The 17,395-nt window shown below is 40.2% G+C and overlaps 1 protein-coding gene across 2 annotated transcripts in view; it reads left to right on the top strand.

Moving 5' to 3' along the window:
* Positions 1-17,395, top strand: part of EYS (eyes shut homolog) — a 1,018,924-nt gene that overhangs the window by 417,534 nt on the left and 583,995 nt on the right. For both annotated transcript variants that reach the window (XM_030007184.2, XM_030007189.2), the window contains 2 exons: positions 9,505-9,702; positions 12,124-12,245. In XM_030007184.2, the coding sequence (XP_029863044.1) occupies positions 9,505-9,702; positions 12,124-12,245 (320 nt within the window). The remainder of the gene's footprint in view (positions 1-9,504; positions 9,703-12,123; positions 12,246-17,395) is intronic.

A 17,395-nucleotide genomic window follows, 5' to 3' on the forward strand; every position in this document is an offset into this window, starting at 1 on the left:
GATAAAGAAAAAAACCTGAAAACATAGAGAACGTCTAAGAAAACATATTTATCATGGAAGATTCACATCAGTCATTGGCTTTTACTTATTATATGAAATTAGTTTAGTGTCATTTTGAAAAAATGGTCTGTGTGTTCTGAACCTGAGCATATAAACTAAACAATGTAAATTTAAATGAAAACATTCTGGAGTTAACATGAACTTTTGAAAATTTTCGTGTATTCACGCAAGCCATATAAAATGAGTCTGTTGTAGATTTTTTCCCTATTCATTCCTTACTGACATCCTTTAAGCTGGTGTAATTGTCTCATTTCATTGAAGTAAAATGCTATTAACTTCATTCGTATGATATACATTCTGTTTCATCAAATTTATAACAATGCTGAATTGACTTTAAGCAAAGCTACTGAAATCCAATGATACCAGAGTCATAAGGTTACTGGAGCTGGTTCCCAATAAAATAAAATAAATTAAAAAAAAAATCTTTTATTTAGCTGATATCTAAAGACCAGATACAAAGATCAGATCAGCATCACAGTTTCTGTCGGAGCAGCTGGTAGAACTGGGACTGTGACCCTCATTTCATAACTTCAGAGCTCAACCCCTTCCTCTGACCCCAGCCTGGTGCCCCAGGGTAGGTACTGCTACCTGGCTGGTTCTTCCTCTCCTGCCCAAACCCCGACACAGACCGCTTGGCGATGACAGCGCTTGGTCTGTCTTGAGAGCTTGCCGTCCTCATGAGTGCGTATTTAACACCAGTACCAGACTACTTGGTATTATTCAGGAAACTGCCATCCCAATGACACACTTGTTGTTCTGGTACTAGCCATAGACAGTTTATCTTCGCTATATTGTCATAATCATGCCAGCAGTTTGCAATCAGATATATTTTGTCATTGATTCAGTCTGTACTTTTACGGCAAAATCCTGAATTTGAAAGCTGTTGTCAGATTTAATTCCTTAAAATGTTAGTAGCAAATGACTTTTTTATTAAATTATTTTCCAAAAAGAATCACAACATTGAAGAGATGCCATTTCTGATTATAAGAGAATTCTGTAGTACACATCAAAATGTTTCATATACAGATTTATGCTATAAAACAAACAAACGAACGTCAATAGTGTCGCATAAAGAAATGAAAACTTATCTCAAGTAATTTATTTTCTATGTCATTTTTATAAATTGTGCTTTTGACTTTTAATAATAGCCTTAACAGAACAGTCTTTTTTGGCAAAAAAAATCTATTTTCAGTGTTCATTTATGATATTTAGAGATTCTGCTGTAGAATTATTATTAGCAAACACAGTAGAAGAGAGGACTTATTAATATTAGTAGAATGACATTTCTGAATATGCATTATGCTTCTCATTCCTAAACAAACAAAAAGAGGATTTTCCAAATAAATTATTCATTATTTGATATATGTTGTATGCTAATAGAGAAGCATAGTATATGCTATGAGTGTATGCTTCTATAAACAGAGAGAGAAGGTATAATATTTAATGCAATACATTGTGCAACTGAAAAGGAAATTGTCCTTCAACTGACTGTGTAATTTAATCATTTCTGCATATTCTTTTAGGGGTTTGGGGTGTTTATTCTAATAGAGAGGCCTTTAATTGCCTAGTAAAATAATCAATAAAAAATAGCCAAGAATTAAACAAGTAAAACCTGAACTTATTAATTCATTAATGAACTTCTGTGTTTGATTCTTTCACATTTGATCTGTTGGGCATACTTTCTTTCTCTTTTTTGTCAGCTCACTATGTATAGTGAATATTACCTTTTTACTCTGTGATGGCCAATTTAAAAATCCTGATATGTCAGTGGGAGAAGACAGTTTATAAACTCTTTCCCAGGCACAGCATTCCTTTCTGTCAGCAATCACAGGCTTACTATTTCAGAAACTTACCATATCAAGTGAGAACTTTCCTATATTTAGTAAAAAATAGATGTGTTCAGATTAGTCAGCTAAAGTTAAACATTTAATATTTATATATTTGCACAAAAATTCTCCAACAAATATTTTACAAGAAAGAGAAAATGCAGAAAACATGAATTCTGTATTCTGATTAATCTACTTTAATAAAGAACTTTTTCACCTATAACCTGCTGCTTAATTTATCCAAATAGCTTTAATCATACATTTACAACTTTTTGTAAAAAAATGCTGATATGAGAGCAACAGCAGGAGTGCATTCATTGTACTAACATGTAACCACCATTGCTTATCACCACCCAACCTTGATCTTTGTGTGGTTTTGCATTTTTCAAAAAAATTCTACTTTAAATCAGCCAACTTTCTTTTCTTGTTTTCTTGCTACTAATATTGATCAGCATCAATAATCAATTATTTAATAATGAATGATTTTCAGAATTATATTAAAATCATATAAGCAGTTGTGATCCTCTGAGTGAGAGAATGGTCTTTTAAATTATTAATTCTCAACAGTGATGGTTAAAAATTAATTGATTTAGGGAAAGGGACTGAGTGGGTGGGAGAGTGTCTTATTATTTTCTTGTCTTTTTGTTTTCCCAATCTTCCAGTTTGAATATGAATGAAATCTTTGCCATTTCTGCCAGCAGCAGAAAAAGATTTTCCATGCAGTGATATGCAGGAAAGTTGGGAGGGAGGAAAAAGAAGTGGAATTTCTAATTAAAGAATGGTGAAGGTTGCTTGAAAGAAGGCACCGAAAAAACTGTTTACCATACTACTAGCAATTAATATTATAGCACATGTTTGGGCCTCATTTGATAAATAGGATTGTTAACCCAGGTCATCGACTTTATCACCAGGTTTTAATTTACTGTTCTTTAGAATTGTCAGGATAATGTAAATATTTTTTGCTTTGTGCTGTTTTGCTTTAGTATAGCTAGAACAAAAGCAGTAATTTGTGTTTCCCCTAATTCCTTAAAGAGGGGAAAAAGTCTTTTTTGTCAGGGAACAATTTTGGTGTAATTCCAAATTAGTACAAACTTCACTGGAATTCATACCCTTCTGGGAAGGTACCTTGAGCAAGAATCTGAAGAAGAGGTATAAACCCATGCTCCTCCTTGCAGAACAGCATGGGAGAAAGGTGCATGAGCTCCTTACCAGCCAGAGATGCATCCTGGTTGAGGTGCCATGCTGCCAGGGGAAGGAGCTGGAGAGGAAGAACAGGCTACACAGCATCAATGATGACAAAATGGAAGATGAAGAGGTTTTTCTTAGAGACCCTGAAGGGACAAAAGCCTGATACCCACAGGAGCAGGATCGAAGGAGTGGGGAAGGATAGGTAGAGGAGGAGGGAAGTTGATGACTTCTGACAACTTGAAGTAGACTCTCTCTTCACCTACAGAGGTTCACTCATGGAATAAATATTGGGCCATGACAACAGGTGAGGAAGAGTTGGTTTCATCCGGAGAGGCACGTAGGCTGAGTGTGACGCGTACACCCTCACCAGTTCCAGTAAAATGAAGCAATGGTTGACAATAATGACTCCCTTCTCTGAGGGACAGTGGCACCCACCTGTTGACCAGATCTGATCTCTGAAGAGGTTTATTTGCATGTCAGAGGTCTGGATTCAGGATGCAGGAAAGAGATTGCAAAGCTTGTCTGATGCCCAGATCACTACTTTTTGCTGCTTGTCCATGCAGGCACCAATGATACCGCCAACAGAGACCCTAAGCTTATAAAAAGTGACTAATGGACTCTAGCAGCCAGGGCGAAGGCGGTGGAGGCCCAGCCAGAGTTTTCCACAGCACTGCTTGTATGAAAAGAAACATCCCGGATGTTAATATCTGATTAGTGGTACAGGCAAGACTTCATCTTTTATTACTATGGGGCCCTCTTTGAGCAATGAGGTCTGATGGGGAAAGATGGAATCAATCTAAAAAAAGAGAGGAGAGCATCTTTGCCAACAGGATTGCTAACTCTGTGAAGAAAGTTTTCAACTACATTAATCAGAGAATGCAGAGAAAAACCTAGAGGGAAGCAGAGGTACATGGAGCTGGAAAGAATTGCCAGTGGGAAAGCATGATCAAGGAAGCTGTCACACTTCCTTGGAGTGCAACTGGGGGTCCATCTCAAGTGCCTGCACACAATGTACACAGCATAGGAAAGACAGAAGGAGTAAGAAGTCTATGTGCTTTCTCAGAACTACAGCCTCCTGTCGGAAGAAGAACACACACAGTGAGATCGCTCACATTACTGGTAAGCTGCAATGGATGGATGCAAGCTCTTTGGAAATGCAGGCAGGGAAGATGAGGAGGCTGGGCTGAACTTCATGCAAAGCGGTGTTTTGAATGCATGGAGTGTTGCTATGGAATGGGTAATGGTGATGCACTGTTCAAGTCAATGGGACAAGATGAAAAGGGAATGAGTTGAAGAAATATTGTGGTGGGTGTCTGCTACAGGCAGCTTGATCCAGAAAAGTTTATGAAGTCGTCTTTAGGAAACTGGAAAAAGACTCACGAACACAGGCTCTAGTTCTCATTGGGATATTACCACCCTGACTTTTGCTGGAAAGACAACGTGCAAAGACACAAGTAATCCAGGAGATTTTTGGACCATGTTGAGTACAGTTTTTTGAAAGAATTGCGGGATGAGACAAATAGGGGAGGTACTTGTCTGGATTCTCTATTCATGAATAAGCAAGAGGTGGTTTGGGATGTAAAGGTCAAAACCAGCTTTGGTGACAATGGCAGTGAGATGATGGAGTTTATAGTCCTAAGAAAAATGAGAAATTCAAGTAGCAGAATAATGAATTTGGACTTCAGTGAGTTGACTTCGGTTTGCTTTGGGGTCTGCTTGGCAAGCTCTCATTAGTGACTGCACTGGAGGGAAAACTGACTTATCTTGGGCCCACTGGTTTATCTTGAAGCACTGTTCTTTCCAATGTGCAGGAATTCAAGCAGATGTGACAGAAAAATGGACAAATGGAGAACTCCTGACTGAGCTTAAAGAGAAAAGGAAGTGCACAGAAGGTAGATGCAATGGTGAGCTACCTATCCAGAAGGCACCCAGTCACACAGGAACTGAATTAGGAAAGCTAAAGGGCAACTGGAGCTAAAACTATCAAAGCAATTGAAGGACAAAAAGGAAGAGTTCTATAGGTCTGCCAGTAACAAAGAAAGATGGAGAAAAATGAGATCACATTGCTGAACTGACAAAGGACATGGGGAAGTCTGAGATACTCAATGCCTCTTTCACACCATTTTTCCACCAGTGGGGGAGCTGGGCTTGTTCAGCCTGGAGGAGAGAGTTTCAGGGGGACCTTACAGCAGCCTGATGCTTATTTAATATGAGCTAATAGAGAGGACCGATTCAGGCTCCTTTTCTCAGACCACACAGTGAAAGACATCTATCCAAGCGTTCATTTAAAAAAAAAAACCTAAACCTTATCATTGCTTATTGGATTTGAAGTGATACTTATGACAATATGTGTTAAAACTTACGAAAGCAACAAAAGAACCTGAAAGTGCAGGTTACCCCTATACCTTCCTTTCTGAGTCTCTTCACACTGAACCTTTTACATTTCAAATATTTCCAAAAATCTTCACAGAAATTGTGTTTGAGATAGTAAGAATCATCTTAATAAAATAAGATAATCTTAATAAAATAAGCTTAAAATAAATTATGAATTTCTGAATAAGAAAAACACATTTTTATCCATAGTTCTTTGAAGATCACTGTTTTTTGGAGGGACTGACACCAGACAAAAGTTGTTCAGTTACTCTTTGGTCAGTGACACAATTTTCTACACATAGTGTAGAAAGAAAAGGCAGAAGAAACCCAATAAATTATTGAATCACCAGAGCAAAATGTTTGAAATAAAAATCATGCATAGAAGCCAGGGGTCTGGGAGTATATTGAAAGTTTAAAAACACAAAAGGTAATACTTTTCTGAAATATATAGTTAACTCATGAAACTTTGCCACAAGATATTGAGATTAAAAACTTAAAAATCAGTAGCATTCATATGACAGAACTATGCACAGTCCTATTTATACTGGACAAATATTTGTAAATAATATAAACCTGTGGCCTTCAGGACATATGTCCTCACTGTTTCTTATTGCCTCTTTATTTTCCACTTGTTCACCAAAACTCTGTTATGCTCTCATCCAAAAAGTGGCGGTATGTAGTGTTGGAGAAGAATACCACAGTAGAGGAAAACTGATGCAGAGAGGCATGATTTTTGCTTTATCTACCAGAAGTGTCTACCCCCACAAACACTTAGCACGTCAGAGGATGGGCAAATCTGTTTAAAGGTTCTTCCATCAATGCAGAAGTAAAACAAGTACTGCATTACTGGATCATCTGACAGTTCCACTTAGGACTGTGAGCCATGTGTTAAGCTTGTTTGTGTGGGTGTGAACTCCACTTTAAGAATCAGCAGGGTTGTCACCTATGTCAACCAGTTGTGATATAAAGATGAAAACTTCAGGGCAAAATCTCGATGGTGCCATATGGCAGGTTTTGCTATGCAATTTCATGAATTCCAGATCTGAGACTGTCGGCTGCCCATGGCAGGATCACCCAGCACCAGAGAGACCACTGGTGACATAAAGACAGGGAACAACTTGTGCTGTTCTTCTTCTGCTCTGTCAGCATGACTACTGGGGTCAGAGGGTTGTTGGTTTTTTTAACCTCAGTTCTGTTCCTACTTGTTGCTTTTGCTATTAGAAGCCTTACAAATTCAGCTCTTAGATGCCTCTGTCTTACAGTAAGGAATCAGCTCACCTAAAATCCTGCCGACATTTTGGACAGTGTGCGTCCTTGTTATTATGAAGAAGGCTTGTTCATAGCCAGTGTGCTACTACGTGATTAACAGTTACTGTAAAACAAAGGAAGGCAGCTAATGTGGAACAGGCCAACAAAATTTTGTCTACAATGACAGTACAAGCAAAGGAGGAGATATATGGGTTCAGCTGACTGCAGACAATAGTAAGCGTGTAATAACTGTGTGCCTGACCATCCTCTTTTAGAGCAGAGCCCAAACCATTTTACTGACAACATATCTCAGTAAATATAAAAGCACATTTCCCAAGTTAAATAATATTCAGTCTCATGGATACTTTAATATCAAAGTTATCCAATGAGTGTTTTTCATCCTTTCACCATACCCTACAAATTTAAAGATTTTTAAGCTTTCAGACAAGTCACAGAATGGCACTAAGTGGCACTGTAGCTTGATCTCAACCACTATGCTGTAGTTACGGTCTTGTTCTTCTGAAACCATAATAAAATATATAATATATTCCTCCAGAATAAGCTAGCCACCTAGCTGATTCAGTTTCCCTAAAATTATATCCAAAAAACCTGTATGAATTGCCAGTTCTGTTAGTTAGCAACTGGTCTACAAACTTAAAGCTGCCACATACTATAGGCGACCTGTAACACTGGTTGATTCTTTGTCAGGAATTCTTGTTTGAAATGTTGAGCCTGAACAGAAGTTGAAAATTCTCAGGACTGTTATCTCCATCTCATGAACGTGGCTTACCTCATGTACAGGGTGCGGGTGCCCAGGGGCCGGCGGTGAGGGGCCGCAGAGATGGCCTCTGTGAGGAGGGTCCGCGCCAGACACAGCGGGTTCCAGCCGGCTCCAACCCACCCACCGCCGGGCACGGCTCGGCCCCGCAGCCAACGGGGGGAAAACCTGGGTGAGAAAGGGCAGGAGCGTGACACGGGCGGTCAGGAGTGAGGAGAAACGTGTGAGAAACAGCCCTGCGAGCACCCGGGAGGAGGAGGAGGAGGGTGAGGAGGAGCTCCAGGCGCCTCAGCAGAGGTTCCCCGGCAGCCGGTGGAGAAGACTGGGCTGGAGCCGGTTTTCCTGACGGGAACTGCGGCCCCTGGCCGGTCCACGCTGGAGCAGGGGAAGAGTGTGAGGAGGAAGGATCGGCAGAGAGGAGCTGCTATGGACTGACCTCGACGCCCCGTTCCCCGTCCCCCTGCGCTGCTCGGGGTGGGGAGGAGGTGGAGGAGTCGGGAGCGAAGGAGCGAAGCTGGGCCTGGGAAGAAGAGGGGGATGGAGGAAGGTGGTTTTAGTTTTGTGTTTGTTTCTCACCATCCTATTCTATTGTTAATTGGCGATTAATTCGATCAGTTTTCCTTGAGTTGAGTCTGTTTTACCTGTGACAGTAACTGGTAAGTGATGTCCCTATCTTTATCTCGACCCACAAGGTTTTTTACCTCATTTTCTCCACCCACCCTGTTGAGGGGGAGTGAGTGCGCGGCTGGGTGGGCATCTGCCAGCCAGCCAAGGTCAACCCACCACAACACAGCTGTATGAAGTTGATTTTCCACATGACTACCCAGGTGCTTTAAGTTGTAGTGTCACATTGCCCGTCACTGGGTTAAGGTCACAGCCTGTCTAAGGAGGAGGGAGGTTGTTGGGGCAGGGAGAAGCTGCTCCAGGAAGGGATGGCTGGGCAACCAGAGCTGGGGCAAGGGCACTGGGGAAGTAGGCAGAGGGCCTGGAGTACGGCAAACTCTGGGCAGCTCCGCCAGAGAGCATAGCATAGGCACGGCCTGGCCTCAGCAGTCGCAGAAAGGCAGGTGGGCTTCAAGGGGGCTCAGAGGGGCTTGTGTACAGTTTGTTGCAGCCCCGAAAGCCACTGAGCTCTGTCTGAAACTGAGCCTGAAAGAACAGACTTGCCTTCAGCAATACTGAGGGAAAAGGGAGGCAGCTTTACAAACCCAAACCCATTTGATCTCTGTTCTCTCTGCCCTCATCATTTCGAGTTTCACTACTGGCAAACATGAATCAGTCTTATGTTCTAACAAACTAAGACTCGCTTTAAAGGGCCTTTTAATCTTTTTGATCTATTTATTGCAAATTAAAGATTTAGATGAGGGCATCTGCGACCCAAGATCACCATCACACAGTTCCTTGATTAGCCCAGATAAATGTACATAATCTGTTGTACACTAGAGTGTTAGGAAAGAGTAGAAAGGGACCGTGTCAGATTTTCTATTGTATGGAATTTTTATAAACGATGGAAACAGTCAGTCATTCTTAAATACATACGTAACCAGTAATATAATTTGTGTAGTCACAAATTGCAAGCAGAACAATTATACAAGGTTACTTGCATTTCATTCATGTTTAGTATTAAGGGTTAATGTTTAAACAGCTTGTATGGTAGCTGTGACAACAGGATATCAGGAAGAAATAATAGGAAGCTTCAAAGCAGAATTAATTAATTATTTTTAAATACCCTTTTTGAGCCGTTTTAGAGGACAAGGGTAAACAGGAAAACTATAAAATATATTGAGATATCTATTATGATTTTAAAATGCAATGTCATTATATAAACAAAACAGATAAATTTTTTTTAATGTTTGTAATTCTACAAAGCAAATAAATGTTTCTGCATGGTGATATACATATATGTACTTCTGAGACCCTTCAACTCAATTTTAACCAGGGATGTAAAGAAACTACAGCTCATAATAGGCAGCAGCTGCAGGGATATGTTCATTAGTTAAACACTGACAGCTTTGCCATTTTCCTTTTCAGGTTTGAACTGTGAGTTTAGGCCTTGTGAGGCCAGCAATCCCTGTGAGAACGGAGCTGTGTGCATAGAAGAAATGAATTTGGACGTTTTTCCCCTTGGATTCCAGTGCCAGTGTGTGAAGGGCTTTGCAGGTCCACGTTGTGAGATCAATGTCAATGAGTGCAGTTCTAACCCTTGCCTCCATGGATACTGCTATGACAGTGAGTTCAGTCTGGTTACTCACTTTAATGTAGAGTAGTCTTTCTGTTGAAGCTTCTGTAGCTACTGAGCTGCTCTGGGGAGAACAGTGGATAATTTACTGAACTTTAGCTTGTCTGAAGCTCCACAGCCAGTAGCAGGAGGATTATTTTTGCCAAAACGCCTCAACTCCTGGCACTGGGGTTTGTGTGTTCAGGGGGTCAGAATTGCAGCTAATGAGAAACTTTAATGAGATTTGTGCTGTCTCCTTTGATACCTAAATTAGCCAAACGCATCTTACATTGTGCATTCGATGAGAGAATATTCAGGTGCTGAAAAGGAGCTCATGGAGCAGTTAGGCAGTATATGTCATAATTCTAACAAGTCCAAAAACTGCATTAAATATCAAACTGATGCAAAATGGAGTGTCTGTTTACTATTAACTGCCTTCTATCATGTAACTGTACAACTTACACTTTCACTGATGGATATACGTAAAGGTTTTAGAAGCAACTTGATGATGAATTACTCTACTATATTCTGTCTGGATTGGCAGGCTAAGTTTATTAGTACCCATTATGTATGGCGTACTTACTGGAAAGTTTTATGGGGCTATTACCACCTATCAGACATTTCCTACACTGGGTAAAAAAAAGTAAAAGTGGTAATTTTCAGAGACTCTTACAATGCTGTCTGGAAAGCAGAATGACATCTGGAGGTCATGTAGTCAAACCTGCATGAAGCTGGACTATCAACAGTGCTTGAACAGGTCAGCCAGGGATTTCTCTAGCTGAGTTTTGAAAGCCTCTAAGGATGGACAGAAATTCTACAGACTCTTTGGGACAGCCTGTTCCACTGCCGCACTACTCTTGTAGTGTCCCCCCCCTAATCTCCTAAACTGTAACTTTTGGCCATTGCCCCTTATTATATCGTCTAATACTACTAAGAGGAATTCAGTTCTGTCATTTGTGCAACTGCCCTTGAAGTTGTTGTTATATAGCCCTCTAACTATTAACCCTTCTCTGAAGGGACTAATACAAAGCAAGCCCGGCTGACTCAAATTTTCCTCATAGGTTCCACACTTCAAGCACTGAGCAACCATGTTTGACTTCTGCTACATCTCTCCCCTGTTTCCCCACATCCTTTTTAAAATGAGAATGATGATTTGAGAATTCCCCTGAAATTCAAAATTTTTACACAAATTTGCAGTAGATCTAATCAACTTACTGGTTTCAGAAAAGATCTTAAAGAACTGACCCCAAATTACTAAATATATTGTTGCTTAAAACTCTCCTAGTTAAAAAAAAAAAAAAAAAAAGCCGCCAGTTTCAATAAGCTTTAAGAATTCTATCTTTCCATACATGGGAATAAGGTGAGTGTCTTCATATTATATCTAGTAAAGACTATTTCCTAATAAGTTTACAGATGTCTTCTATGTACTCTACATTGATTCAGAGACATTTTTGAACTGGAATTTAGATAAGCTGCAGTAAAGTTCTTCACGCTCACAAAGTGCCAGATCTTTTGTGGACAGCTTGTCTTTGTGGTGCCTCTGGACTTGAGTTGTATCATGGGGACATCTCAGTTCTTCTGCACTACGTGCACTGGCTGCAGAAAGCTGGAATCCTGAGGAAGCTAGGAAGCTCTTAGCAGATGAATAACGCTCCTTGTCTGAAGGACTTAAAGCATTTAATGAATACAATAGCAGCTACGTGTACAGACACAGTGGCAGAATAAATTCCATGGTAAACCTCAGCGATAATGAAGAATCCAGAGACCTCTTTGAGGTTAGAATAAATGCAGGCCTGCAAGAAGTGCAATTACTGCTGTCATGAGCTCCTTATATGGATGTAGCATTCTAAAGATTCCTCTCCGTTTGGATCATTAATGATGAAAAAGAGAGAGGATTCTTATAATTAGCATGGTAAGATTAAAATGAAGCATGGAAATACATCATAGGTTGAGCTCCAAATTCAACTCAAGCAAGTTTTCCTATAATATAGTGGTATAATAAGAGGCGTTCCTTACCAAAAAAAATCCTCAACAAACCAATGTTTAACTGCCCCATCTCATTTAGGCACAACATCAAAGATAAAATCTTATGTACTTTGTGTACAGTTTTGTGATGGAAAATTACTCATTAGCTTATAAGATGCCATGAGTTTTTCAGAAGCTAGTAATGGGTCACTGATTTTTAATTCTTATATAAAAATATTTGAATTGTTTAAGTAAAATGCAGCACATAAATCTGCTTTCATATTAAAAAGGTGTTTTGAGATATTGCATTTCATTTTTTTCAATTTTTTTAACATGTCCACACCTTTTAGGTAAGACCAGTCCAAATGTCTTCCAGATAGCAGTCATAACTGTAATGTACTTAATTTTACTACATTCGGTTCTTGTTCTAAAACACTCTTAATACTAAAATACTCTCTCTGTTACAGTTGTCAATGGCTTCTATTGTTTGTGCAACCCAGGATATGCAGGACTGAAATGTGATCAGGACATTGATGACTGCGTAATCAACGCTTGTGAACACAATTCTACGTGTGTTGACCTACATCTGGTTAGTAGAGAATATTTTTTAATTAAAATGATTGCTAAGTTTTTGTCTGAAATCTAAAGCAATACTATTGTGAGTTCTAAACCTCCATTTAATCCGTACACCTGTCAAGAGTTTTATAATCGTGCTTTCCAGCCACTGTTTTTTTCTTTATTTGTAATGATATGGGCAGTGGGAAAGAGGAATGCTTTTATCATTTTAAAGCCGTTATTGAGTCAACATGGATATTTGGGGAATTCAAAAGAAGCAGAATATTTTCAACTAGGTGTGTTTATGACCTCATTATAAGTGACAGGAATACTTATTTACACCTATGACATTGGCTTCAAAGGGGCTTAAAAAGTATCTTACCCCCCAAAATTGCTTTATTTTAAGTACTTCAGCACTTATTTTCAAAATTCTTCAGCTATATTAGTTCCTGACACATGAAAAGTATTAAAAATAACTTCTTTCTTCTCAGAAATAAAAGCATTCTATCAACTGATCCCTTCATGGGAGGAGAGGAGGAGAAAGACATTCACATTGTGTAAACTTTGGCACCAGAGGTGGCCCACGTTCTGTGTCACACCCTCCAGGAATCTGTCAGGAACGTATTTGTTGTCAATGTACTCAATAGGGACACTAAGACCATACAGTATGAATACTGCCCTTAAGAAACATTCAGAATTTCAGGGAAATTGGGGGTGGTTAAAAAAAATGAAAGAAAGGTTGGCTGTTTTTTCCTTTTTCTAGTTTATCCCAGCACGTTTGTGAGAATATTAAATTAATAAAATGTTAAAGCAAGGTGTAGAATTCAGATTAATATTAGATGCCTAAATGTAGGTGTCTGTATGTCGTATGAGCTAAGCATCTAGGCACCCACCAAAGATGCTAGAAACCTTGCTGATGCAGTCAGCAGAACCCAGAGGGAGAGTCAGCTGCCCATCTTGCAGATGTCCACTTTGGGTGAACTGAACAACCCTGTTGTACTGGGTGTGCGTGGCAAGGTTTTGGTAGCCGGGGGGGCTACAAGGGTGGCTTCTGTGAGAACCTGCTGGAAGCTTCCCCCATGTCCGACAGAGCCAATGCCAGCCGGCTCCAGGACGGACCCACCGCTGGCCAAGGCCGAGCCCATCAGCGATGGTGGTAGTGCCTCTGGGAGAACAGATTTAAGAAGAGGAAAAAGTTGCTGCACAACAGCAACTGCAGCTGGAGTGAGGAGTGAGAAGCTGTGAGAGCACCAGCCCTGCAGACCCCCAGGTCAGTGCAGAAGGAGGGCAGGAGGTGCTCCAGGCGCCGGAGCAGAGATTCCCCTGCAGCCTGTGGTGATGAAGACCATGGTGAGGCAGGCTGTCCCCCTGCAGCCCAGGGAGGTCCACGGTGGAGCAGATCTCCACCTGCAGCCCAGGGAGAGAGGACCCCACGCCGGAGCAGGGGGATGCCCGAAGGAGGCTGTGACCCCGTGGGAAGCCCACACTGGAGCAGGCTCCCGGCAGGACCTGTGGCCCCGTGGAGAGAGGAGCCCACGCTGGAGCAGGTTTGCTGGCAGGACTTGTGACCCCGCGGGGGACCCACGCTGGAGCATTCTGTGCCTGAAGGACGGCAGCCCGGGGAAGGGAACCACGCTGGAGCAGTTTGTGAAGAACTGCAGCCCATGGGAAGGACTCATGTTGGAGCAGTTTGTGGAGGACTGTCTTCCGTGGGAGGGACCCCACGCCGGAGCAGGGGAAGAGTGAGGAGTCCTGCCCCTGAGGAGGAAGGAGCGGCAGAGACAAGGTGTGACGGACTGACCCCAACCCCCATTCACTGTTCCCCTGCACCGCTGGGGGAAGGAGCTGGAGAAAACCAGGAGCAGACTTGAGGCAGGAAGGAGGGAGGGGTGGGGCGAAGGTGTTTTGAGATTTGGGTTTATTTCTCATTATCACGCTCTGATTTAATTGGTAATAAATTAAGTTAATTTTCCTGAAGTGTGTTTTGCCCATGGCGGTAATTGGTGAGTGATCTCTCCCTGTCCTTATCTCAACCCATGAGCCGTTCGTTATATTTTCTCTCCTCTGTCCAGCTGAGGAGGGCAGTGACAGAGCGGCTTTGGTGGGCACCTGGCGTCCAGCCAGGGTCAACCCACCACTCCTGTAGGTACCACTGACTGTATAGCTAGGCTGCATTAGTGCTGAAGCAGACACACATGTTTAGGTGTCTGCATTTCCAGCTGAACTGCATCCCAGTATCACAGAGGTGTGTGAGGGATGTGTGGGTTTCTGGGGTTTTGTTTGTTTGGGGTTTTGTTGTTTCGCCTTTTTTTTTTTTTTTCCTTTTTTAGTACATATAGAAAGAAATAGCACTTCTGACAAATCCTGGTGGTAACCCACAGCTATCACTATTTCCTAAACTTGAACAGAAGTTACATGCTTCAAGAGAATTTTTTCAAATCCTCTACTCTGATTTCCAGAGTTGTTTCTTCTTTTCACAGTTAGAACACTTTATGTATTGTATAAATTTTTTTGTAAATATGCTTCAAGAACTAGTAAACACCTTGGACAAAATTAAATGCATGGTATGGAGACCACAGAGCTTGTGACACTTTGTTCTTGTCTTTGGATGCTATTGCAAATGTGTATTTCTTTACCAGTAGACTGCAATTAATATTTCAAGCTTTCACACTGGACACATAATGCCATCTCAAAATCAGCTTAGAGAGCATTCCAGAAATAAATTTTATGTTCACAAGGCATGTACTGTCCTATTCTCCATGAGATTGTGTTGTATATGTAGACATTCCAGGTATTATTCCTAATTGCAGCTGATGCTTTAACTGAGCCTCATGAAATGGAGCTGTATATGCAAAAGTTTAAACAACAACCTTCCCAAAAAAATAAGATACCAGAAATGGACGAAATTATAAATATAGATATAAAATAAACATATCGTTCCATCAAGAATGTCTGCTAAGCTTCACTGAATGAATTGTAATATTGATCCAGGGGGACTTTTTAATTTGTGCAAAATTAAACCTGACAAAGAATGGTAGCTCACTGCAATTTTTAACACTGTTTTAGATTTTTGTTCATATGCCTTTCATGCTTTTGTTTTCTTGATTCATTTGTGTTTGTTTTTGTCCTGCAGTACCGATACATTTCTCATCTTCTTTGTCACAGACCTATGCCATTTTGTTTTAAATGGTCTGTGACACAGCAAATCAGTGAGATCCGTGCAGACTCACTATTTCAGAGAAAGCCTGACATTAAAAAAATCTAACTTATGTGGATTCAGTTACTAACTACACAAAATAAATACTGTAGGAACTTAATGGCAAGCTGTCATTTTAGACCTGGGATTTGATCTTTTTCAGACCTCAATGGCTTTCTCAATATAGTTCACCTATTTTTTCAACATTGCAGTAAGCAGTCATACTAAAGTGTTCATTTTGATGTTAGTTAATGCACAGAAAAAAAATCTTCAGTATTTGTTTCGTTAGAAGACTGTTCATTGGCATTTTTGAGAGTAATATAATTTTGTGCTCAAAAAAAAGGAAAATGAATATAGAATGGGCTCTGCTAAATTGAAGAGTTAGTATCAGCATATTTTTAAGACAATAAAGAGTGAATTGCTAGTAGTTTTATTTTGCTATAGCAATAATAATGCATTGCTATTCAATATTTATACTTTCTTCTTCTCTGTTCTCTATAGTATATTTACTTAAACTAAAATTTCTGATATAAGTTTCTGAAATAACTTTCATGTGAATCATCTTTTAAGTTGAATCCAGAAAGGGACATAAAAGACTCACGAAGTGATTGCATTATTCAGTTTATATGCGACTATATTATTCCACATACAATGTCCTTCTTATTGTATTCAGTATCAGAGAGTACTGAATTTCTTCCACATCAAATGATGCTGTTTTATACGCCAAGATTCCTCAGCAGATGCAAAGAGGATTAATGAATTAACATATATTCATAAAAATGGAAGAAGACCCATTCCCTCTTCTTCTTGAGACAAAGCAGCTGTAAAAGAACAGTTATTAAGATAACAATCCCCTAGAGAATGAATTTTTAACATTTAAAGGGTCTCCTCCTCCTCCTCCTCCTCTAAAAGGTAATAAACAGGGGGATGGGGAGCAACTGAGGCGTAATCAAGGAAGACTTAAAAACACACAGAGATCTCAGGAGTTTCAGAATTTCTCCATCAAACACAATTTTCTTCCAAAGATATATTACAGTAGCCTTATTATACAAGTCAAGGACCAAAGATCTTAATGTGAGAAAGAATTCCAATATACACTCTGATTGCAACATATACTTCACAGCCTTTACCTTGGCTCTCCAGGCAGTAGATGGCATTAAGCCATCGGACCGTGGGATGGGGTCAGGATAGGTGAAGTACACAGCTGAATGACACAACTATGTCAGCTTAAGGAGGCTCCGATTTTCCACTGCACCTGAGAATTCCAGTCACCCAAGAGCTACTAGATACCAGCACAAGCCACTGACAGTCATACTAGAACCTCTCTAATATGGCTCAGAAATAACCCCTGCCCCAGTAAAAGTTCCATTCTGCAGTCCAACAGCTCAGATACCTCTGATGCATTTTTCTGTGTCAAAGTGAGACAATTAGCATTGCCAGAATGACACTTGCAATACGTATTCTTTCTCTTTGGTGTTGGTAATGTGGTACAATATAGAGCCTTAAAACTAGATAACCATGTTATCTTAACAATGCATCAGCAAAAATAGGCACCAAAAATGACACTCGTGTGATGAGTTGACCCCAGCTGTCAGCTAAGCACCATGTAGCTACTCACTCACTCTGTCCTCTCCATGGGATGGGGGAGAGAAATCTCAGATTTACATGCATGTAGAAATAATTCAATTGTTCAGTCAAACTGATAGGTCAGAATAATAGAATGAGAGAAGTATGAGAATGGTTGAAAGCCTGTAGTGTTGTCACTGCAAAAGAAAGAGGTGCAGTCCTCCATAATTGAGGAACAGAAAAGGGGTGAAGCTTTCTGCATTCACTGTATAAGTAAAGAATAAAAATAGAATAAAACTGAAAAATATAATCAGTAAAATATTTTACCAAAAAAGCTAATAAACAGTAAGTGAAAAAAAAAAAAGAATTGGATTATTAGCCTCTGGCTGTGCTTATGGTTACCAGGAGTAATTTGCAAATTC

The sequence above is a fragment of the Aquila chrysaetos genome, chromosome 2, assembly GCF_900496995.4.
Source record: "Aquila chrysaetos chrysaetos chromosome 2, bAquChr1.4, whole genome shotgun sequence".
NCBI classification, from domain to species: Eukaryota; Metazoa; Chordata; class Aves; order Accipitriformes; family Accipitridae; genus Aquila; species Aquila chrysaetos.